The sequence below is a fragment of the Colossoma macropomum genome, unplaced genomic scaffold (assembly GCF_904425465.1).
Source record: "Colossoma macropomum unplaced genomic scaffold, Colossoma_macropomum, whole genome shotgun sequence".
Classification (NCBI taxonomy): Eukaryota; Metazoa; Chordata; class Actinopteri; order Characiformes; family Serrasalmidae; genus Colossoma; species Colossoma macropomum.
Window position 1 is genome coordinate 2,880,418 of NW_023494809.1, and position 24,052 is coordinate 2,904,469.

Consider the following 24,052-nt stretch of genomic DNA (forward strand, 5'->3'; position numbering starts at 1 on the left):
TTCACCAAACTATTATGTTAAAGCGAAACTCCACCAATTTTGGTGTGGTTTGGTGTGAACTGCTTTGTTCTAGAGAAACTTAATAAAATAAAATAAAAAGATTTCTTCACAGTGGTGGTGATGGGAACCAGACGTCTGAAGACTTTAATAACTCTAACAGTTCTGTCACAAAAAGCTGTTACATGAAATGATTATAAATATGCTGCCTGATGTCTGAGACATTGTTTTATGATAGTTCTCTGATAAAGGCCTAAATGTGTTGTTAATCCATTCACGGCATAAGGGCAGAATAGTCCCCAAAGAAAACATATTTTTTCAGATTTTCCAGATTTTACCATCATACATGTACAGAAGGTTTGAAACATTTTGTGACAGGACACAGTAGCAGTGATTTTCAATGTTCAGAAAAAATGCCATCCATTTTTTTCATAGAAGAAATGCGCTTGGGCCTGAAATTAGAGGTCTATGAAGGCCTGTTTTGGATGTCATGGAAAATTCTGCTTTTTTCCTGACCAAAATTTGTCCACTTGGTTGTCTGCCCATTAGTCCACTTTGGCCATACTGAATGTGTCATTACCTGGTGACCTGGAGGGTTTAGGTTCTCTGTCCAAGTGAAGGTGTGTGTGTGTGAGAGAGAGAGAGAGAGAGAGAGGGAGAGAGAGAGAGAGAAACGAGGGAAAATGGAGAAAGATTGATGTGGACTGGCAAAAGCTGCTGACGTTCTGCTCATTCACAGTAAAACTGCTTCCCTCTGTCTTCTAATCGGTCTTGATGTTTCAGACCTATAGACATGGTCTCCTAGATTTTTGAGCCATTGCTTAAAAAGACACCTCATATTAAACACATGGACCTGTCTGCATTCAGGCACCTGGTCATATTAAGCCTGATTAATCATTGTATCATTTAAAAGACAGATGTCTTGTTTTTCCCTTTACATCAACATGTAATGGCATTTGCCTGCCTCTAAAAAGTTTTAAGTACATCACTGTGCACAAACCGCCAATCAGATCACGATGAAATCTGGGCAAATATAATATTATTTTTACCTCCCTTGTCCACCACCCCCTGTTGTTAAGAGAAAATACTCAACTAGCTCAAAGATCTTGCACTTTTCACTCTGAAAGAATGTCCAATTACAAAGGCAGTTTCTTTTGATAAAATGTTTCAGTTAAGAAAAACAAATATAAGTTGTAGACGTTTTTTCATCAACTCTCGGTCTAGAATTGTGACTCAAATCTGGACCAAGCTATTTTGTTATTAATCAAATTTACGTAATTTCCATCTTGTGTAAGAGATACAGCGATGCACTGGAGCTCTAAGGCTGATATAACTAGTAAGTAATAAAAACCTATAAAATCTAATAAGCTCATAAAATTGACATTGAGGCAAAATTCAGGCTTAAAAATGGCTGCTGCTAACATTTTTATCAGTTCAACATACCTTTTGTCCTTTTTATAGATAACAGTATTTTCTACAATGTCAGAAACCTCACAGGAGTATGGAACATTAGTTGACTTTGTAATTTACTTAACAATGTGATCGTTTGAGGCAAATATGTGATGATTTAGCACTGTGCAAACTGCATGCCTAATTTTTGGGTCAGAATCCTCCATTACGGGAGCATACCTATGTTGCCAGTGCCCAGTGTTCCCAAGAACCTAAGAGGAACTATAAGGAACCAATATTTCAATAGAAATGCACTTGCCCTTAGCTAACCCTGCTAGCAAAACCAGCATATGTTGTCTTTTGGATACTGATATGTGGGTCGAACTGGCGACCAGCTAAACCAGTTCCAGACCAGCATAAACCGGCTTAGACCAGCATGGGATGTATACTGGTCTGTACTGTTTTTTCCACAGGGAAGCCAGCCTCGGTGCGCTAATTATCTAAGCAAAGTTTGTAATGCAAATAGTTCTTTCAGAAGTGAGACCATGGATATACATACCTAGATGCCGCGTTGGGTCCAGCCAGGCACGTCAACGGCACCGCCATTTTAGGGAGGTCAACATCACTGCTGGGCTGCATTCAGTACCATTACAGAGCAGCAGTTTAAGAAAGATACTGTCCAAAATTACACTATTTCAAGAATATTGCTCTCAGAAAGCGGGACAGGATTATATAATGGAGGGAACGCAGCGATCCACACTCATGACTGTGTGATGTTTATGTAGATATGGTCGTGTGGTTGGTGAAGCACAGAGAATCTGTTGATGTGATAGTTTTCCTCTGGTTTATATGAAGCTTATTTCATTTAATAGTCTATTCAGAGGATCTTAACTTTATGTAGTAGTTATTTACTTACAGGCTTTGTAGCTGGGTGAGTTATAGCATTCCTTAAGTCGTGTAGATATTCATACTAGATTAATATTAGCACCTTCTTACACGAAGCGCTTCTTATTTGCCAACTTCTTGTTTGAATTTTCCCGTTCCACCTTAAATGGTGCAGCTTCAGGCACCAGAAAGTGACTGCTGCACCATTTAAGGTGGAACGGGAAAACTCAAACAAGAAGCTGGCGAAATAGGAGGCCAACTTCAGCTTCGTTCTTCTTACTGTGTTTTGTTTTGTTTTTTATTTTATGTGTATTAAGATTAGAAGTGATTCACACACTGATGGATTTGCTGATGTGTGTGAGATAAACTCTAAACTCTGTTTTTAATGTCACAATGACATTTGGGCAAATTCTGCTCCTGAAGAACTTGAAAAAACATGATTGAGGCAGCATGGGAACATGGAGTTGTTTCCTAGGGAATTTAAAGGAGAGACCATAGGACCCTGAGAATATAAGGCTGTTTCCAAAATTACAAAGAGAGAACACCTGGGCGTGGGGGACATAGAGGCCTGCAAATATAGTTTTTTTTTTTTCCCTATATACTTCAGTGAGACAATAAAGGGCCAGAGGAACATGCGCCCATCTGAACATAAGGATGACCCTTCAGTTACTTGTTAGCAACACTGGCCTTTTGCTCCAGTGCTGCTATAACAATTTAAACCTCTAAGCAGACATAGCCTCACCCTCAGACTTGCTGTTTCTGCGTATGCATCACTGAACCTTCTTGTATTCCTGTTTGCTCCGCTCTGGTTTGGATTTTTTTATTTTTAATTGCCGGACTGTTTTTTTTTTGTACTTTACTGCCTCGGTTCTCTTCCTGTTTAAATTACCTGCACCTCCGTTCACCTCATCTGACTCTCTGCATTATATTACTCATTTCTTTTTCAGCTATTAAATTACTGAGAGCTGTAAAGGAAATCCAGCCAGAAGGACATGATGTTTATCTTAGGCAAAGTGATAATGTTGTTCGTGTTGATAATTTTCACAAACATAAAACTCAGTATGATCAGCAGATCTCTGTGATGCTGCACAGTGACTTCAGGATCTTCAGGCTTCTGGAGGCAACAAAGCAAGATTTCTCAGTAAGCCTGATAACTTGAGTCCACAGTCAAGCATGTACATTAGGATGAGAGACTGGAGACATTCCTATCAGAGAACTGGTTAAAATGATCCAGCTTACTGAGAAATCCTGCTTTTTTGAATACCCCTTTTTGGGGAAACACCTTCAGATGACCTATGGTGCTTAAGGATTTCATTACAGTACTGAACGAAATGAACAGTGTATGGAGATTTAAAACTATTGTTATCTGTCCATCTGTCTCTTCCAGGCGCCTCTCATTTGCTGTCAGTCGTGGAAATCACTGTCAGTGATCGAAACTATGTATCTGGCTGCATCCTGTCAGAGCAGAATGGGCAGGAAAGTGGGTGGGGCTTATGCCATGTACACACCCACACTGAGTGCATTTACATGCACTCAGTAATGCGATCATAATTGGATTTCTGCCGTTATCTGATTGTTCAAATGGTCACGTAAACACCATACTCCGATCTAGAAATCTGATAAAGGGAGCTGGATTTTAGCTCAGTAATCTGATTTCTCAGTTCATGTGAACTCTTACTCTGATTTCTTTCGGATTTCACAGTCTGCGCGTGCGCGAGAACAGAGGGCGGTACCGGAAATAAGCAAACAGCTTTGCTGTGAGAGGCAGCAAAACACTTTTGGAGCTGCGCTGAAACCAAACGTGAAATGAACGATTTAAATATTAAATATTCATCTTCTAGATAATGCAAATTTTCAGGTAAAATGGCGCAGCATAGCTGCGGCATGAAGTTTGAGTTTTATACTATGTTTACATCTCGTCGTCTTCTGTGAGTTAATTGGCTCGTGGTAAAGCAGAAATCTGATTACTGTCTGTCGCATGTAGACCCGGAGTTTCCCATTATCTGATTACCTATGTTAATCAGATTACTGACAAAATCTGATTTTCTGCAGTTATTGGATTATTAAGTGCATGTGAATTTTGGGGGCTTATTTCGTCATTGAAAATCGAATCTTGACTTTAAAAATCGTATCAAACCTGAAAATATCATCACACCCCGCTATACTGGCATATAAACACAGTCTAAATCAGAAATGGATCTGATAAAACATAATAAACTGCTGTTTACCCTTCAAGTGAAAGATTATAATTGTATGCTTGTCTGAGCGAAGCCTCTCTGGTCTTCAGTGAGTGATCTGTTCCTGGACTAAAGCTGTGAAAGGTAATGAGGTATGGCCGAGCTGTTTTGGAACCTGATTCATGAGCTCCAGCTGCTCCCTGGACTATGTGGTCACTAGAATAGGAGTGTGATGAGACCACTGTTCTTCCTTATCTATTTTTAAAGACCGTCTGGCTTTGTCTGTTCCAAAGTGTTGTTTACCTCCCCCAAGTTTAAAATGAAGCAGGAGTTCAGTCAGACTTTCTCCAGTATTGTCTCACTGTGTTTACCTTCATGTTTGTTTGGGAGCAGCTGATGTGATATTTTGATCTCCATATCTTATTGTAAGTGATACAATAAAATTACTTTTACAATGAAAAATGTAGGTGATAGTTCTTTATTATATAATGATGTATTTTCCTGCAAAAAAGCTTTTGTCACACAGTGTTTGGTTTATTGATCAGAAAATTGTTTTTCCTTGTTATTTCATGTTGCAACTTGTGTCCCTTTGGCTTTCCCAACTTTCCCACAATCTACAACTAAGGACAACTAAGGAAATGTTACTTATTTAATTATTTTTATGCATAAATGTATAGTTATGGAAAAACATAGATTGTAGATTTTTGCAACATTTTGTGTATCAGCAAACGTGTGTGTGTGTGTGTGTGTGTGTGTGTGTGTGTGTGTGTGTGTGTGTGTGTGTATATATATATATATATATATATATATATATATATATATATATATATAATATATATATATTTTGTAACCATATTATTTATGCTTTCATCTAATAATCACCCTATTAGGAACTAGATGGCCTAAATTTATTTAAATTTAAACAGCTTGCTAAATAATGTTAAATATAAAATTATGAAAATACTTCTTGGTTTGCCAAAGGCATCTAAAGCTGAATTCCAGAGCATCTCTGCCATAACGATGAAGAACACCTCATTGTTTAATATGTAAAGCATGTGGATGTGGCCTTGGAACTCCCACTTAGCAGTCTGAAGTTTCTCCAGCAGGGGGTCCACAGGCTCTAATGAACGCGCACGTTTAGAGTTAAAAAAAGGGGTAAAAAAAGTTAATTACCAAAAAGATATTGAGTTACTGTATTGTTTGTGATTTCCATGGAAGAATTTGCAATAAATCAGGTAATGCTAAGCATGTAAGTTAAAAATCATATAGCACGCAGTTACAGATGACTGTGTTTGTGTTTCACTGTTGATCATTTGCTGCTCAAACTGTTTGAACATGTCTGTTCTTGTTTTTTTGTTTTTTTTAATACAATCAGTTTTCCTCATTTTCATTATCAATTAAAATGCTATTTTTAATTTGTCCACCATAAAGTGTCAAATTTTTTATTTAATCTTTTGCTTTTTTTCTGTTGAAATATTCAGCTTTTTTTCCTCTTTCAACCATTTTTTTTTCGGCTGAAAATTTTGGGTAGCCGAAATTTCAGCGCATTCCCAGATTATAATATTTCAGTGATCACTACTTAAGTTATTCTTTAATAAAATAATAATTGTTTATGATTAGTGCTTCCAAACTTTTGAAGACTAATGTATATTGTTATGGCTCTAGAACAGGCAGGTCAAACTGGGGACGTTCCAGGCCAAAGTGCTGTGGAGTTTAGCGTTTACCCTCATGTAACACTCTGAACTCAGTTCATGAAGGCCTTGTTAATTAGCTGAAGAGCTGAGTCAGGTGTGTTTAATGAGGCAGTGTGCTGAAGTCTGCAGTGTTTTGACCTGTTAGGACTGGAGCCTGACACATGCTCTAGAACGCATCACGTTCAACTTCATTCCAGAACACTAGGAATTACTATGTTGTAGCTGCATTCAATTTCCTTCAAATGAGAACATGGCTGATGTGTTTCTGCAGGTTCTCGGTGAAAACGCTGATCGATCGCTCCTGTTTTGAGACTATAGATGACACGTCTCCTGAATTCATCAACTTCGTCTCTATTCTGGAGCAGATACTCAGCCATCGGCTCAAAGGTAGGACTATTTTAAGCTTGTATCATATAAAGCACACAGAAAATGGGGCATATTGTGTTTTTTTTTTTTTTGTTTGTTTGTTTTTTTTTACTCATTTTAGAGGACATTATTATTGTTATTTTATTGTTTTTCAACTTAATATTGCTTATGTATTGTATTGCTTTACCCCTCCTTCTCCTCTCCCCCATTCCACGTTCTCATTGGGGTATTACAGGATATGTTGCTTGATGAATTCTGTCAACTAAAAATACATGTCAGTATTTGTTTCATTCATTACTTAATAAAATCATCATGCTTGTTTGCTGGTTGTATTTGTGTGTTTATAAACACAAGTATTGCAGTAATATTCTTCTCATTCTTTCATTGTTAAAGTTTGGCTGGAAACAAAATTAAAATCTTGAAACGCCCGACGTAAAATTGTCCGGTCAGATTGCTGGTTGGTGCCTGGTATCTTTGTAGATACAGCCAAGCAAGCTTTGCCATAGGTTAGTCCTTCAGGAGCTGAACTGAAGGCCTTATGCATTAGATTAACTAACTAACATAGCATGATTAGAAGTCTTAGATACATCATTCACTGTGAATGTGAGACTGTGAAATTGTCCATTTAATTAGGTCCATTAATCATATAGGAGCACTGCAATTACAGTCTGTAGTCCATCTGTTACTCCCATTTTACTCTGTTCTTCAATGGTCAGGACCCCTCACAGGACCACCACAGAGCAGGAATTATTTGGGTGGTGGATCATTCTCACCACTGCAGAGATACTGTCGTGGTGGCGGCGAGTTAGTGTGTGTTGCGCTGGTACGAGTGGATCAGACACAGCAGTGCTGCTGGAGTTTTTAAACACTGTGTCCACTCACTGTCCACTCTATTAGACACTCATACCTTGTCAGTCCACCTAGTAGATGTAAAGTCAGAGACGATAGCTCATCTGCCTTGCTGCACAGTTTGAGTTGGTCGTCCTCTAGTTCATCATCAGTGGTCACACGATGCTGCCCACAGGACGCTGTTGGCTGGATGTTTTTGGTTGGTGGACTATTCTCAGTCCAGCAGTGACACTGAGGTGTTTAAAAACTCCAGCAGCACTGCTGTGTCTGATCCACTCGTACCAGCGCAACACACACTAACACACCACCACCACATCAGTGTTACTGCAGTGCTAGGAATGATCCACCACCCAAATAGTACCTGCTCTGTGAGGGTCCTGTGAGGGTCCTGACCATTAGAACAGGGTGAAAGGGGGCTAACAAAGTATGCAGAGAAACAGATGGACAAAGTACAGTAGAAACTCCTGCCTTGTAGCTCCAGTTAGAGACTGTAGCTCATAAGTTGGTGGACGATTTTCGTTAGTCATCCCCTTCATCAATCGGTCAGTTTCTGACCACAGAGCTGCTCTTGGCTGGATATTTTAGGTGGTGGACCACTCTCAACATCAGTGTCACTGATGTGCTGAGAATCATCCATCACCTAAATTATACCTGATCAACGGTGGTCCTGTGGTCAGAAACTGTCCACATGAGCTACAGTAAGTACACCAATATAGTGGACCTAAAAGGTAGGTGGTCCTCAAAGTGACTGGCGAGTGAAAGCACAAGGTGGCTGTTTCTAATCAAGCGGATGCTGAGTGTTCTGCAAAGCTGTAATTATGCGTCTCTAAATCCATTTCTAAGTAATCCTAATGTCTCTACCTATTAGTGCATGTTATTTGTCATCCACCGTTCACTGCAGAACATTTAGGTGAGCAAACTTTCGCAGTGGAAAATGTTTTCCCTGCATGTAAAGTGTAAACAAACCGAAGTTTCCATTAAAAGTCATTAGCCACCTGAGGTACAGTTGTGAGCGGAAGCCATTAGCATTATGTGGGCATTATGCATGCAGAGCCAGGCGCTGCGTCTCACTTTCCCTCCGTCTCAATCTCTTTCTCATTCATTTCATTTCATCTCCCCTCCGGTGGCAGGTGGCTCACAGCATACAGTGAGTGACTTGGCAAAAATGCAGACAGAACCTTACATAGGCTCTCCGTGTAACTCGAGTTGTGTGTTGCTTTGTACAGGTGTTGGTCTGCAGGTTGTCCCTTTTTTGTGTTTTCACTATCGAAGGTCAACAGATGCCACACCATATGGCCAAAAGTGTGTGGACACCTGACCATCAAACCTATAGGAGCTTGTCAGACAACCTATTCCAAAATCATGGCCATTAATATGTACCCCCCCCCCCACCTCAGTGGCTATAACAGCCTCTAGTCTTCTGTGAAGGCTTTCCATAAGGTCTTGGACTGTGTCTCTGGGAATTTGTGACCATTCAGTCAAAAGAGCATTTGTGAGGTCAGGCATTGATGTTGGATGAGAAGACCTGGCTTGCAGTGATGTTCCCATTGATCCCAGGGGGCTTGAGTTCGGGACTCTGTGCAGGCCACTGGAGTTCCTCCACACCAAACTTGTCAAAAGATGTCTTTATGGACCTCATAGGGGCATTCGACCTTTACTGGAACTAAGGGGCCGAGCCCAAACCCTAAAAATAACAGCCCCGGACCATTATCCCTCCTCCGCCAAACTTTACTGTTTGCACTATGCATTCCGGTAGAGAGCGTTCTGCCGAATCCAGATTCGCCCATCAGACTACCAGATGGGGAAGTGTGATGCATCACTCCAGAGAAAACATGTCTACTACTCCAGAGTCCAGTGGCAGTGTGCTTTACACCACTCCAGCCGAGGCTTAGCATTGCACATGGTGATCTTAAGCTGAGCTGAGCTGTTGTCTCTTCCAGGCACTTTTATCTCACAATAGTGGCCCATAGAGTTGATCGAGGCAGATCTAGTAGGGTAGAACTTTCAAATATTGACTTGTGGCAAAGGTGTCATGTGTAAGGTCACTGAGCTGGAGTTTTCAGTATGACCCATTCTACTGGCAGTGTTTGTCTGTGGACATTGCATGATTATGTGCTTGATTTTATGCACCTCTTAGTATTGTGTGTGGCTGAACTCAGTACAATTGGCCATATAGTCAATCAGCCAAGACATGTTTGATGTCTTAAGTTAGCATCTTTAGCTTTGCATTGGAGCTATAAGGCTAATCTGACTAACAAGTAATAGAAGAATTAGCAACCTGCATGCCCAAGTCACGGTGGGTTCATTTGTTAGGCCATCTCAAATAGACCTTCTCATTTGGTTTCAGACACTGTGTGACACATGTTTATCTATAAAATAGACAAATCTTAATATCTTAAGTGTCCAAGACAGCATAATTGGTCTCTCTAGGTGGGTAGCAATGAGTGGATATACATGCAATATCATCAATAATATGCAATAACATCAGTAATCTGATCATAATCGGATTTCTGCAGTTATCTGATTATTCAAAAGGTCACGTAAACACCATACTACGATCTAGAAATCTGATTAAGACATCCGATAAAGAGGCTGGATCTTAGCTCAGTAATCAGATTTCTCAGTGCATGTGAACTCTTACTCCGATTTCTATCCGATTTCTCAGTCTGCGCATGCACAAGATCAGACGGTGGATGTCGCGAGAAGCAGCACTTTTGGAGCGGTGCTGAAACCAAACACGAAATGAAGGACTTGAATATTCTTCATTTTCTAGATGATCTAAGTTCATATTTTCGGTTAAGTGGCGTGATGTTTTTTTAAAAAAGCTGCGGTGTGAAGTTTGAGTTTTACACTGTGTTTATGTGACGTCTTCTTCTGTGAGTCTATTGGCTGGTTGCGAAGCAGAAATCTGATCACTGTCTGACTCATGTAGACCCAGAGTTTCCCATCATCTGTTTACTCAGGTGCATGTAAACGTGTTGATCGTATTACTGACAAAATCTGATGTTCTGCAGTTATCGGATTATTGACTGCATGTAAACACACTCATTGTCCTCCCTCTCCCCAACTCTCTGTGCGATGGTAACCACCACGGGTGTCTGTTAGCTGATGTAACAGAAATGGCGGTTAGCGCTCTCCTCCGAGTGTGTTTAGCTGTCCAATGACATTATGTTAGTGGCAGTTTGAAGAGATGCAGTGATGCTTCACGTGTCTTAGAGGAAGCCCGTGCCAGCCTTCACCCTTGTAGCTTGGTAGCATCATGTGATCTGGGGAGACATAGCTAGTGGGAATTGACCATGTCAAAATTGGGTAAAATTGCACCCCCCCTCCAACCCCAACAAAAAAATTATGTAGAAGCCTTAAAGCCTGAAATTTGCCAGGTCCAAAGCTAATGAAGCAAACCTCAGACACCAAACATGTCTTTGTTGATTGCCTACATTTGAGATAAAGGTGAAAACTGAATGAACTTGATTTTCACCAGACTGTCGCTTTAAATGCATCTTCGGTCAGTCAAGATTTCATGTCACACTATCACAGTGTATGTTAGAATATCAAGAGTTTTCAATCTTGGCTCAACAGTTCTAAGGGAGAATACAGTTGTATGCAAAAGTTTGAACACCCCTGGTGAAATGACATATTTAGTTGATTTTCTGGGTGAAAGTAATTTAACACATTCTCTACAGAGAATACACTTAAATATGGCACATTTTAGTGCACATTTACTTTTTTCACATGTAATTTGACCACAAACTTTTGCATACGACTACATTTTATAGGAGAAAGACAAAAAAAAAACATTTCTTAACTAAATGTTTGATAAAATAGCTTTAACTAAATCTGAGCCTTTTCTTTTGGTCCATTTGTCGTGAAATGTTCACACAGTGTTAAGGACAACATGTAAATACAATGTCATGTTTCCACACCATCTCCCTACCTCCTCTCCCTGACATATACATCCATCAATACTTTCTGCTTTCTAGTGTGAATCAGAGGCCGTCCAGGACCCTAGCCTAAATTCTCAGACCTCCCTCTCCTAGGTCTTTCTTTAATCTGTATTTTTGTTCTTTCCCCCCTCTCTCTGCAGGTCAGGTCAGTTGGTTTGGCTATGAGAGCCCTCGTAGTTTCTGGGATTATGTCCGTTTGGCCTGTAGCAAAGTCCCTCACAGCTGCATCCACAGCATCGAGAGCATGGAGAACGTCCGCACCTCCAGAGCCAAGGTAATAATGATAATACAGTCGCGTGTAAAAGTTTAGGCACCCCCTCACCTAATGACATTTTGTTTTTTGAAGTGAAAAGAAGTGAACTACCTTTTTAATTTTTTTTCCCTGCAAATATTAGTGCACAGTTACTTTAGATTTCATTAATTTAAAAAAGGAAAAGAATAAAATGGTAATTGTTGCATGTAAAAAAAAAAAAAAAGTTTGGACACCCATTCAGTTGTAAAGTCTCAGAACTTGATGTACTTTCTAGGCTTTAACTGACTCCTTAGGGCTCCTCAAAGAAGCTGAGGTTCTGAAAATAAGCCGATTCATGCCTACAAAGCAGGGCAAGGCTATAAAAAGCTATCAAAGCGCTTCCAGCTCGCAATTTCCACTGTACGAAATGGCATTAAGAAATGGCAGTTAAGGGGAACTGTGGAAGGGAAGCATTGCTTGCACAAACATGATCTGCATGTAAATATCAGCAAGTTCTGGAAAAAATTGTGACAGTCAGTTAAGCAACAGCAAGTTTGGCTTTTACTACAAGACATTTATCTAAAACATACCTCAAAATCCTGCATGATCAACTTGAAGAAACCCAAGCTGAAGCTTTGTGAATGGCCCTCACAGAGTCCCCTGACCTCTACATGATTGAAAATTTGTGGGTAGATCTTAAACATATAAAACTGACCAAGAATATAAGACCAAGAACTAGAAGCTCTCTGCAAGGAAGAGTGGTTGAAGACTCCAAGTGTCCAAGTGTTAACAGTATGCTTAAGAGCATAGAACTGTCTGTATGTCTAGGCTGCTGGACAGTGAGTCCTGTACAGTACTGTGCAAAAATCAGAGACCTCAACCACAGAAGCCTCAACAAGTAAATATAAAATAATTTGTTGAGTATTTGTCCAGTCTTTGCATCGCAGCTTCCATTCTGTTTTCCATTCTTCACAGAAACCTGCAGGGATATTTTTCCACACCTCCAAAGTTCAGTCTTAGAAGTTGGTTGCATTTTCTGCTTCTCACGATCTGAGTAAACCCAAACACATTCAGTGATTTATGAGGTCTGGACTCTGGGGTGGTCAGTCCATTGTTCTGAAAACATCAGCAGCTTCCTGGTTAACTGTGCAGAATTCCTTTTCTCAGTGAGGTTCTTCTTGACAGCTACACATCCTTTCAGACCCATAGCGCTGAGTCGTCTTCTCACAGTGGAAGGATGGAGAGAAACTCCTGTGGATGTTTTCAGATCTGAAGCAGCTTGATTTTCTCCTCTCTCTCAAAGATGAAAGTCTTAAGTACTGTTTATTTATCTGATGGGGACAGTTTTGGTGGTTTACCAGGTCTTGCATGGTTGTCAAGAGCTTAATTTCCTCTGTATCTTTTGATACATTTTTGAATTCCAGTTTTTTTACTTTTACATATAATCTAGTCATAAATGTTTCCTGAAAAATGGCTTTTGCTGAATGGCAGCTTTGACTGGAAATGAAACCTTTTTTGCTGTAGGATTTTTTTTGTTTTTAGTTGAAACAAGAATAGTATTCTCTAGACAGCTGAGGTGTTGTTTGAAGATTGAGTAAAAATAACAGTTTAAAGAAATGAATATGCGCTCTCTCTCTCTCTCTCTCTCTCTCTCTCTCTCTCTCTCTCTCTCTCTCTCAGGGTCGTGCGTGGATCAGAGTTGCGTTGATGGAGAAGCGTTTGTCTGAATACATCTCTGCAGCTTTGAGAGACTTCAAAACCACAAGGTCTTCCTCTCTTTCTTAGAGGCGTACCAAGCTGCGGTGTGGGTGACAGTAGTTGTGGTTTTTGTGGTGCAGCTTTTCAGTGGATTGTTTATGTTAAAGATGCCACTGTACAGTTCAGAATAGCAACAGCAGCGCCAAGAGACACTTAGTTTGCATCAAGAAGTCTATTCTCTCTCTCTCTCTCCCTCTACATATGCTTAATTCCTGCTGTAAATAACTATGACAACATTAGCTCAATTACACAACAACAAAAAACCGCACCCCATCCATCCTAACCTATTAACATGCACACCGAATGAAATACATAAATTAGTTGATTAAATTAATTAATTTTGACACAAACTGAGTTATGTAATGTCTTTCAGGTTGGTCAAGCGCTGTGCTACCGAAGTCTATAATGAATGGGCTCCTAAGGAGCTTTTATCATTTGTAAATGCCGTTTTTATATAGAACAGTTCTGTCATTTTCTGAACGCAGAACTGTGTAAAATATTTCAACACTGGTGTTGCATTCTTGAGCGCTTTTGAACTCAAGTTATAGGACTGCTACCATAAGCCAAAGAGCTGATCAGCTGGCCAACCGATCAGCACTCAGTAGTGATAATGCCAACTAATCAGCACTCAGTAGCAGTAATGCTAACCAACATGCACTCAGTAGCAGTAAGGCTAACCAATCAGTGCTGAGTAGCAGTATTGCCAACCGATCAGCACTCAGTAGCAGTAATGCTAACCAACATGCACTCAGTAGCGGTAATGCCAACCAATCAGCACTCAGTAGCAATAATGCTAACCAATCAGAGCTGAGTAGCAGTAATGCCAACCGATTAGCGCTCAGTAGCAGTAATGCTAACCAATCAGAGCTGAGTAGCAATAATGCCAACCAATCAGCACTCAGTAGCAGTAATGCTAACTAATCAGAGCTGAGTAGCAATAATGCCAACCAATTAGCGCTCAGTAGCAGTAATGCCAACCAATCAGCGCTCAGTAGCAGTAATGCCAACCAATTAGCACTCAGTTGCAGTAATGCCAACCAATCAGCACTCAGTAGCAGTAATGCCAACCAATCAGCACTCAGTAGCAGTAATGCTAACCGACAGACACTCAGTAGCAGTAATGCCAACCAATCAGCGCTCGGTAGCAGTAATGCCAACCAATCACTGCTCAGTAGCAGTAATGCCAACCAATTAGCACTCAGTTGCAGTAATGCCAACCAATCAGCACTCAGTAGCAGTAATGCCAACCAATCAGCACTCAGTAGCAGTAATGCTAACCAACAGGCACTAAGTAGCGGTAATGCCAACCAATCAGCGCTCGGTAGCAGTAATGCCAACCAACAGGCACTAAGTAGCTGTAATGCCAACCAATCAGCGCTCGGTAGCAGTAATGCTAACCAACAGGCAGTAAGTAGCGGTAATGCCAACCAACAGGCACTCAGTCGCAAGGTCCTGCACAGATGGTTAGAAATAAGTTAAACTTTTCCTTTTTTTAGCTGTTTAAGACCTTTCACCCCCATTTATTGAGGACTTGCTTGCAGGCTCCCTCTAGCATTTAGCAGACCTACGTTTTTGGAAATAATGGGAGAAATAGGAAGCGTCCAGGCTCCCCTGACGAATGATCTTGTTTCTTCTTGTCTTAGTTTTATAGTTCAAAGCTTTTGTTCTGTTTATTTATGACTTATGAAGGTGTAAACAAAGATGGGAATGATTTTCTTTGTGGCTTTGTTCTGTGGTTTTTACCAGGCGGTTTTACGAGGATGGGGCCATAATGCTAGGTGAGGAGGCGGGGCTGCTGGCGGATACTCTGATTGGTCTAAACGCTATTGACTTTCAGGTACCTCTCTCTCTCTCTCTCTCTCTCTCTCTCTCTCTCTCTCTCTCTCTCTCTCTCTCTCTCTCTCTCTCTCTGTGGGGAGGTATTGACATTCAGCCATGTATCACTCAGGCAGAATGTTAATGATTCATTAAAAAGCTGCTGCTCCATATGCGCCTGCTGATTGAAGCTCGTCACTGTACAGTCTCACACAGACTCTTTCATGTCTGCCCAATGAAAATCAGTGTCTCTGTACAGTACTGTACAGACGTATTCATCTGAAAAAATGATATGTTTTCCTTGACAATAAGCATTTATTTGTCTCTAACATTCTAACAAGTCTCTAACATTACAATAAATGCAAATATATGGATTAAAAATATGCTGTCATTTTATGCGATTCTGTTACCTTAAAAATCTCCAAAGCTCTGCTTGAGGAAGTCCAGTGTTTACAGCTACAATCCAACACCTAGTTTATCTAATCAATCCTTCATTTAAGTAAATCGGGTGCTGCTGGCGGCCTAAAGTCCTATAGATTTAGATGGAATTGGTGGGAGTTTGGAGTGGCTACTTGGTTTACTGCCCACACTCAAAAAAAAAAGAGTAGAAAACATTTGATTTAGGTCTTATTTCATTTACTCTAACCATCTGTCTTAAGTTGAATCAGTGTGTTATTATCATTAGTTTGGGAAATCGCAGCCAACTGTCAACATAGCCGAATAACATCAATGTTACCTCCTGTAATTTTGCATGTTTTGATGTTCAGAGTTCCAGTTGACTTGACTTTAGCCTCAGATAGCACAATGAATAAGTGGCTTCATACTTAAGAAACAACGTGAACACTCATCTGGCAATAGGCACTAGAACCTCTCCTGATGTGGGTGCGCTCAGTTCAGTCTCAGGCCCAATTCAGATGGGTCTAAAATCGATGAGAAACAGTGATAAATACTTTACCGCACATCCCCATGTACAACTAATCCCATAGAATCATGGAGTAGTGCGTAAGACTGTATGTGCTGTATGTGCAAAGCAAGCTATATGAGTTAAGTCTGTAAAAGACGAAAAACAAAACAAAAACATAAAGGAAGTTATAAATAAGAAAATCTAAATGAAGTGATTAAATAATCATGCTGTTTATTTGGCAGTTTCTGTCTGAAGGGCGAGGGTTTGGATGGAAGCTATCCTGCTGTCATCGACTACACACCTTACCTCAAGTTCACACAAAGGTAAGACTAAATTGCTACCTATTCACTCAGGTGCATAATAACACGTGTTAAATTCTCTCGTATATCTAAATTTGAGATATTTCTGAGGAGATTAGATATAAAATAATCCGCTTGCTCAAGGAAGGAAAAAGTTTTGGCAGGCATTTACCCAGGGGTAGACCCATCATGCCCTCGCTGTGGTGGAACCACCTGCCTACGTGTTACACATGTTCTGGGCCTGCAGAAAGCTTGAGAGGTTCTGGTCTGCTGTTTTTACTTCACTAACTGAGGCCTTCGAATGCAACATAATCCCCTGCCCATTGCTTACATTATTTGGGGTCCCGGCAGAATCTCTCTTTTCCAAGCCCCAAGTAGCCAATGCAGTTGTCTTTGCCCTCCTCTTAGCTAAGAGAAGGATCCTTTTGGCGTGAAAATCCACCATCCCACCCTCACACGCTCTATGGCTAACTGATATCATGTTTTTCTTGGACTTGGAAAAGACTAAATTTAGCCTGAGAGGTACTGCAGACATATTTGACCGGATCTGGCAACCATTCATCTCCAATTTTAAACACCAATCTAACTTAAATACAGATTAGAGGACGTCCTTATCCTTTGTTTCCCTTTTTTTTTCTCTCTAATTTGTCCATCTTGTTTATCCTTTATTTATTTATTTTATTGTTTCAATTCATTTTATTCATTTATCTTTTAAGTTGGGGGGGGGGCGGTATTCAGGGTTAGGGGGTTGGGGGGACTTAGGGATTCAGAAGGTGGAGAGGGGTTAGATGGTTTAAAAGATATTGTAGAATTGACACTGTTATAATTGTAACTGTTTTCTTTCAAGCTGTGGAATAAAAGGAAAAAAAAGGAAGGAAAAAGTTGAAGGAAAATAGGTGAAAAAAACGAGTTTAAAAAACTAACATTTCAAGTATGTATTAAGCTATAAAGGAAATTGGACTCCTAACCAAAATACCTGGACCTGGTTAGACCACTAGAACTGTCACCACCAGGTAGCTAACAGTGCTTAAACAGTTCATCTTTGAGAGATAAGAGAAAATCATATCTGACAAAAAAAAAAAAATCCACAGGTTTTTGTGTCCATCACTCCACTGTGAGAGAACAACTCAGTGCTCAGCGCTGAAAAGATTAGTAGCTGTCAAGAAGCCGTTAGTGAAAAAAGGGAATAGACAAAAAGAAGATTTGCATTAGAACACCAAGGCTACGTTTACATTACCAGGCTGAAGTGGCACAAACCAGATTTTTTGCCCTGATGTGACTCAGATCTGATGTTTTCAGGGCTGTGTGGACACAAATCTTATCTTTTCAAATCCGACCTGAGCCACTTTCATATGTGGTCCTAGATCGGATACGTGTCCGATTCGAGGCCATGCGACCTTAATGTGAATGTTCAGATCGGAATTCATGTGCTTTTTTTCCACTGTGCGTGAGCCATCATTCAGCGTTACCATGGCAGCAGCGCCGAACAGAAGTTAAAGCCTGTAAACGGAGCAAAAGCAGCTCATCTCACCATTTTCTCCTTCGTCTCGCTCTAATAATGAAGCTGAGAGCTGATCAGAGTTAATTATCTTCTCAGCGAAGCTCGTTCTGCTCGTTAGTTTGTGCTGATAATGCAGTGATTCATTCACGTGGCGTTACTGAGTAGGATGAGCTCATGAGGGTCATTTCAGGACGCCGGTTCGTTCACAATAATGACAGATTTGAATCACTTACCCAAACGAGTGTGAACCATCGAGTCAGAGAGATCGGATTTGAGCAAAAAATTGGATTTGAGCAATGAGGCTTAGCCCGAAATTGCACATCTGAGATGTGGAGTTAGCTTTTATAAACTGATAAGTCTAAATTTGCTTAATGGTTGTTTTTACTGGAAATGAAATAAATGAATGTTTTTCTGTGTCTCAGCTCAGACAGCATCAGCAGTGATGAGGAGGAGATGCGAACTCTGGGCAGCAGCGGCAGTGAAGCCAGCACACCGGAATCCAACATGGCTCCCAGCTTCCGCACTGACCTGAGCAGCTGGTACAGCAAATACAAGAGAGTAGAGCAGAAATACAGAGTGGTCCTGGAACAGAAGGCAAGTGTGTGTGTGTACGTGTGTGTGTGTGTGTGTGTGTGTGTGTGTGTGTGTGTGTGCACGCATAAGAAACACAAAGGCAAGTACTGTCTAATTAACTCTGATCAGCTCTCAGCTTCAATATTAGAGCGAGACGAAGGCGAAAAAGGTGAGATGTGCTGCTTTTCCACTGTTTACAGGCTTTAAATCAGATTTGTGTCCACACAGACCTGAAAACATCAGATCTGAGTTACATTAGGGCAAAAAATCCGGTTTGTGCCACTTCAGCCTGGTAATGTGAACGTAGCCTTTAGCCTGTCAACATGAACATAGCCTTTTGTATGTGGTCCTAGATCGGATATGTATCCAATTCGTGCCAATGCGACCTTAATGAGAACGCTCAGATCGGAATTTAAATATTTTTATTTACTGCACATGCGCCATCATTCAGGATTAATGTGGCTGCAGTGCCTAACCTGAACTCGGAGCCGGTAAATGCTGAAAAAGCACCTGTTCCTCTGTCTTACTCTAATGATAACATATAACTGATAGCTGTTCAGAGCTAATTATCTTTGTGAAGGATTGTTTTGCTGGTTAGTTTGTTGTACGTGATGTAAATGACAGATTTGGTTTGAAAAAGATCAAAATTATGTGTAAACACAGCTTTGAAAACATGAGATTTGTGTCCCATCAAGACCAATAAAATCAGATCTGTGCCACGCCAGCCTGGTGATAAATTGGCTGGATATTTTAAAAAGTGGACCACTCTCAACCTAACAGTGACACTAACAAATTGTGCAGCAGCAGATCGGCTATAGTAACTGTACGCCTGTATAGCAATAATAAAGTAAGTAGAGCTCATAATGTGGCTGGAGAGCTGCAGTACTGTGTAAAAGTCTTTGTCACCTAAGCAAATTGTTTTAAACTGCTGTTATCATCCAATACCTGGCTTGGCCCAAGTTAACAAGTCCATGCAATAACTAAGCAATAAAGAGAAAACTGGAACCAAGCCTTCTAACCAGCTCACAAGATATCAACTACTTCTCAAAACACAAGCTTTTGCCACTTACTGTGGGCCATATTATTGGAAACTTTAGTTTGGTGTCGAAAGCTAACGTTACAGCCTTCTCTGTTGCGGAAGTTGCTTAAGCATGTTGTACAATAGAAACGTACGTGCAGCCATATTTGTTTGTGCACATGTTGAGAGTGTAGCAATACACGTATGTTTAGTTCACCTTCCCTTGATCCCATGACACACACGCACACACACACACACATATATATATATATATATATATATATATATATATATATTTATATAATGTATGTATGTATATATGTATGTATGTGTCCACTCACTGTCCACTCTATTAGACACTCCTACCTTGTTGGTCCACCTTGTAGATGTAAAGTCAGAGACGATAGCTCATCTGCTGCTGCACAGTTTGTGTTGGTCATCCTCTAGTCCTTCATCAGTGGTCACAGGACTCTGCCCACAGGACGCTGTTGGCTGGATATTTTTGGTTGGTGGACTATTCTCAGTCCAGCAGTGACACTGAGGTGTTTAAAAACTCCAGCAGCACTGCTGTGTCTGATCCACTCAGACCAGCGCAACACACACGAACACACCACCACCACCACATCAGCGGTCCTGCAGTGCTGAGAATGATCCACCACCCAAATAGTACCTGCTCTGTGAGGGTCCATGGGGGTCCTGACCACTGAAGAACAGGGTAAAAGGGGGCTAACAAAGTATGCAGAGAAACAGATGGACTACAGTCTGTAACTGTAGAACTACAAAGTGCTCCTATATAGTAAGTGGAGCTGATAAAATGGACAATGAGCGTAGAAACAAGGAGGTGGTCAGAATGTTATGCCTGATCGGTGTAAATACATATATGGGATATATTGTTACATACATGTATTTACATCTGTAAAATTCATATGAGAAGTCTGTATGACCTGATGTTGTACTGAATAAAATATGTTTGTGTACAGGGTTATCTGGAGGAGCTGGTGCGTTTGAGAGAAGCTCAGCTGTCGGAGTCCGTCTCCCAAAACAAAGCTTTACTGCAGCGCTTCACAGAGGCCGACATCAGCCACAAACTGGAGAAGGAGCAGCTGGAGTACATCATACTGGAGCTTCAAGACCAGCTGTGAGTACACACTGCTGTGTATACACAGGATTAGCATTTGGGTTTGTGGTGAGGGTGGGTTGGATTGCTTAGTCTGATGCAACACACTTTGATGTTTTAGATATAAGTCATGCAGGACTGTAAAACTAGTAAAAACTAGTCAGATGATTAACACTTACAGTTATTACAAGTTATTACAAGGTCACACTTCAACCATGCTCAGAACATCGACATAACTGGATCATCAAATTACAAAAAAAAATGTTTAGATCACGGTATGTTGTGTGTGTGTGTGTGTGTATGTGTGTGTGTGTGTGTGTATATATATATATATATATATATATATATATATATATATATATATATATATATATATATATATATATATATATATGATATGAGTTCTAATTAATTTAGGCCATTCATTAATTTCAGGGATTTCTGTTCATGCATGCTTGGTCCTGCTCCCGCCTTCAGTGGGCTGGTTACACGTTGGGCATAGTGTAGTGAGTAACTGTGGTTCAGTGCCCCACCTGGGTAAGCACCCTACAATATACCAAAAAGAGTCCTTGGGCAAGACTCCTAACACTACCGTTGCCTACCTGTGTAAATTGATCAAAATTGTGAGTCGCTCTGGATAAGAGCGTCTGCCAGATGCCATAAATGTAAATGTATTGAGTATACTGTTCATACAACACTGGTGAATGAGTTAGACTTTGACCACAAGGGCTTCTTCTATTAGCATGTTTATTCCTTTGAGAATGTTTGTGTGCCCCACTCAATACCGCAGCGGAGACGCATCCTGGCCACATTATACTCTTATCTCCTTAAGATAATGTTGCTATGGAAACTCCAAGTCATCAATGAGTTGACGTGGTGGCAGCGTTATGGAGGCAGGAGGGGAGCGAGGGATGGGACGGATGAGTAAAGAAGGAGACAGGATTGATGCAGTTGGGAGAGAGAGAGAGTGATAATTTGGTGAAATTTTTAACAGTTTTGCAAAGAGTTTGATAATTTGAAGGATAAGCTGAAATCAGACCTGACAGTAAGATCAAGTAGAAAAAGGGGCCAAATAAGTTAACGATGGGGCAGAACTACTTTCACCCCATAAACAGCTGGTGAGTATACAGAATTTGATAAAAGTTTGAACACACCTGGTCCAATGACATGTTTTGTTGATTTTCTAAGTGAAAAGACAAACATATGAGAAACGTCCACTTCTGTGTCCCTAGCGTTTACAGATATATTACACTTGAAAAACATGTCAGGGTTACAATTTATTTACATTTAAAAATAAAACAATGTTATTTTAACAGTTACACCTTCTTGATTTATCAATTTAGCAATATTAGTTTTTAAATCAATTATCTAGAATTCCAAGCACCACAGAAGAGCTTGTCCTGTGTGAAGGCTGAGTGCCATATTTTGAAGTATAAAACATGTTTTTCTAAAATTTTAACTGCAATAATCTATACATGACTATGAAATATGATAAATATATTATTTAAATGAAATAAAGAAAACAAATGCCAAATAAATATTATAAAATATATAATGAAAGTTCCCCAGGAGTCGTGTCACTGGTGTTACCGCGTAACAAAAATCTCTTATTTTGAAATAAAATTCACACTGATGACATCACTTGACTTCCTTTTACCTATTTTCTGAGGATCTATGAAGAAAAGCTCATGGTGAGTCCACTGCGTCTTTCAGTTATCAGAGATTTTCTCATTTAGCTCATGATTTCATATGAAGCTTTTAGCTGAAGTCACTGGTGTGACCGACTTTATTCTGAGGTAATTGTGAAAAAATAGAATACAAATGGATATTTTTTTAGTGGATATTCCATGATTGACAACATGTGGTTTGATGCTCTGTAGCAGAGATTTTGTAAAATGCATTGTTTATTAAAAGTCTCTGGTGTTACCTTTATTATGTGGAACACCAATGACGATCAGTAACACCAGTGAGTCCTATGGAGAAATAGAAAAGTGGACATTTCTGTAGAATGACCCATATATGACATTTTCCTGCAAGTTTTAGTGCACAATTTCTGTTTATTTGCTGAGTTTAACAAATTTGATGCTAGGTTAAATAAAAATGTCGCTAAAGGGGTCTGAAAAGTCGCTAAATCTAGCGACAAAGTCGTTAAGTTGTCAAAACTGATGATGATTAGTTTTTCTGACTTTTTTCCTGGTTCTGATTTCCCCTCTATGTATCAACGCCACCTGTCAGTCAGCTCCCACACCACTGATCAGTGACCCTCTATACAATATAAATGAGTGGAGTGTGTTTATTTGGCTGTTGGCATGGAATAGACGTTTAATACGTCATCATTTTTAAAAACGGGCCTCAATTTAAAATAGTGGGCTGTATCTTATTATACCTCACTGTACAGTACAAACCAAATAATGCTTGTGCAGTGCTACACACTGTGTTAGCATGTGCATTGCAGCACTCTGGGTTCTAACCTCATTTACATGTGCAATCCTCACCGGATCGCACAACGTACTGTTCTTGGGCAATATCTGTTTGTAATAAGGCACTTGCCTGCTGCATTCGAAAGCAGAACCTAGTGCTAAACAGAAGTATCATTAGATTATGATGTTAATGTACTTCAGTTCCCAGTGTGCATGTCCAAATGTGCTAGCGCAGTGGAAAGCAGGCACTTCACAGCTACAGAGGTGGCCTGTATTATTAATGAAGCTCAGTTTGTCTTGCGTGGACAGCCAGCATTTCACTGCTGATTCATGGCTTTGTGGTTCTGAAGGCCACTTTGCTTACAGTGTCACATTCCTTGGGCGTTTTCTTCTGTAAAACTGGATCATCTTCACTGCGAGGAGCCATCAAGTCTTTAAAAAGACTGAGGTCAAAAACAAGGCCATTAAATGCTTGTGATGATTGCCGTGCCATAAACATCCAGCTTATTCATTGCTGTTTACCGGCCCTGAAGTGTTTATCTGCATAACTGCACTCCAGAACAGCTTTCTGCTGAGCGCTAAGTGCTTTGTTTCAGAAAACGATGGAGGCGGTTGTGCTGTACTTGGTAGTTCTGTTTCATCTGGGATGTCTGCTTTCTATTATTACTACCATTTTATTCTCTGTTTTGGAGGAACAGTCATATTTAGACAATTTCACCCTGACCCTTTCTGTAGCTTTCTTTGAAGTTATGAGGCTAATGTAGCTAAAAACTAAGAGAAGCTTACAAATGAAAAATTAGCATCAGGCAGACCGAATTCTTCACATACTTGCCACAAACCACCTTGAGTTGTTAAAGCTGCAGTATGTAAGTTTTGGGGATTTGGAGACCTCTTTGGTGGAAATGTGTAATTGCATGCAACGTGTGGAAGAAGATATTGTAATGTCTGTTGTGCTTCAGACCCTTTACTGTGCGAATGAATCTGATAATTGGGAGCACACTGAGTTTTCAAAGAGAACTCTGTCAAAACTGAGTGAATTATCTAATATTTCATCGTATTTTCATCAGTATAATGTTACATCTGAGACCTAAACATCAAGCCGGAACTTCTTTTT

At 40.2% G+C, this 24,052-nt stretch overlaps 1 protein-coding gene across 2 annotated transcripts in view; it reads left to right on the forward strand.

Moving 5' to 3' along the window:
- Positions 1 to 24,052, forward strand: part of rundc3b (RUN domain containing 3b) — a 49,455-nt gene that overhangs the window by 17,368 nt on the left and 8,035 nt on the right. For both annotated transcript variants that reach the window (XM_036558391.1, XM_036558393.1), the window contains exons 2-8: positions 6,414 to 6,529; positions 11,442 to 11,575; positions 13,214 to 13,299; positions 15,038 to 15,124; positions 16,250 to 16,333; positions 18,233 to 18,404; positions 20,382 to 20,539. In XM_036558391.1, the coding sequence (XP_036414284.1) occupies positions 6,414 to 6,529; positions 11,442 to 11,575; positions 13,214 to 13,299; positions 15,038 to 15,124; positions 16,250 to 16,333; positions 18,233 to 18,404; positions 20,382 to 20,539 (837 nt within the window). The remainder of the gene's footprint in view (positions 1 to 6,413; positions 6,530 to 11,441; positions 11,576 to 13,213; positions 13,300 to 15,037; positions 15,125 to 16,249; positions 16,334 to 18,232; positions 18,405 to 20,381; positions 20,540 to 24,052) is intronic.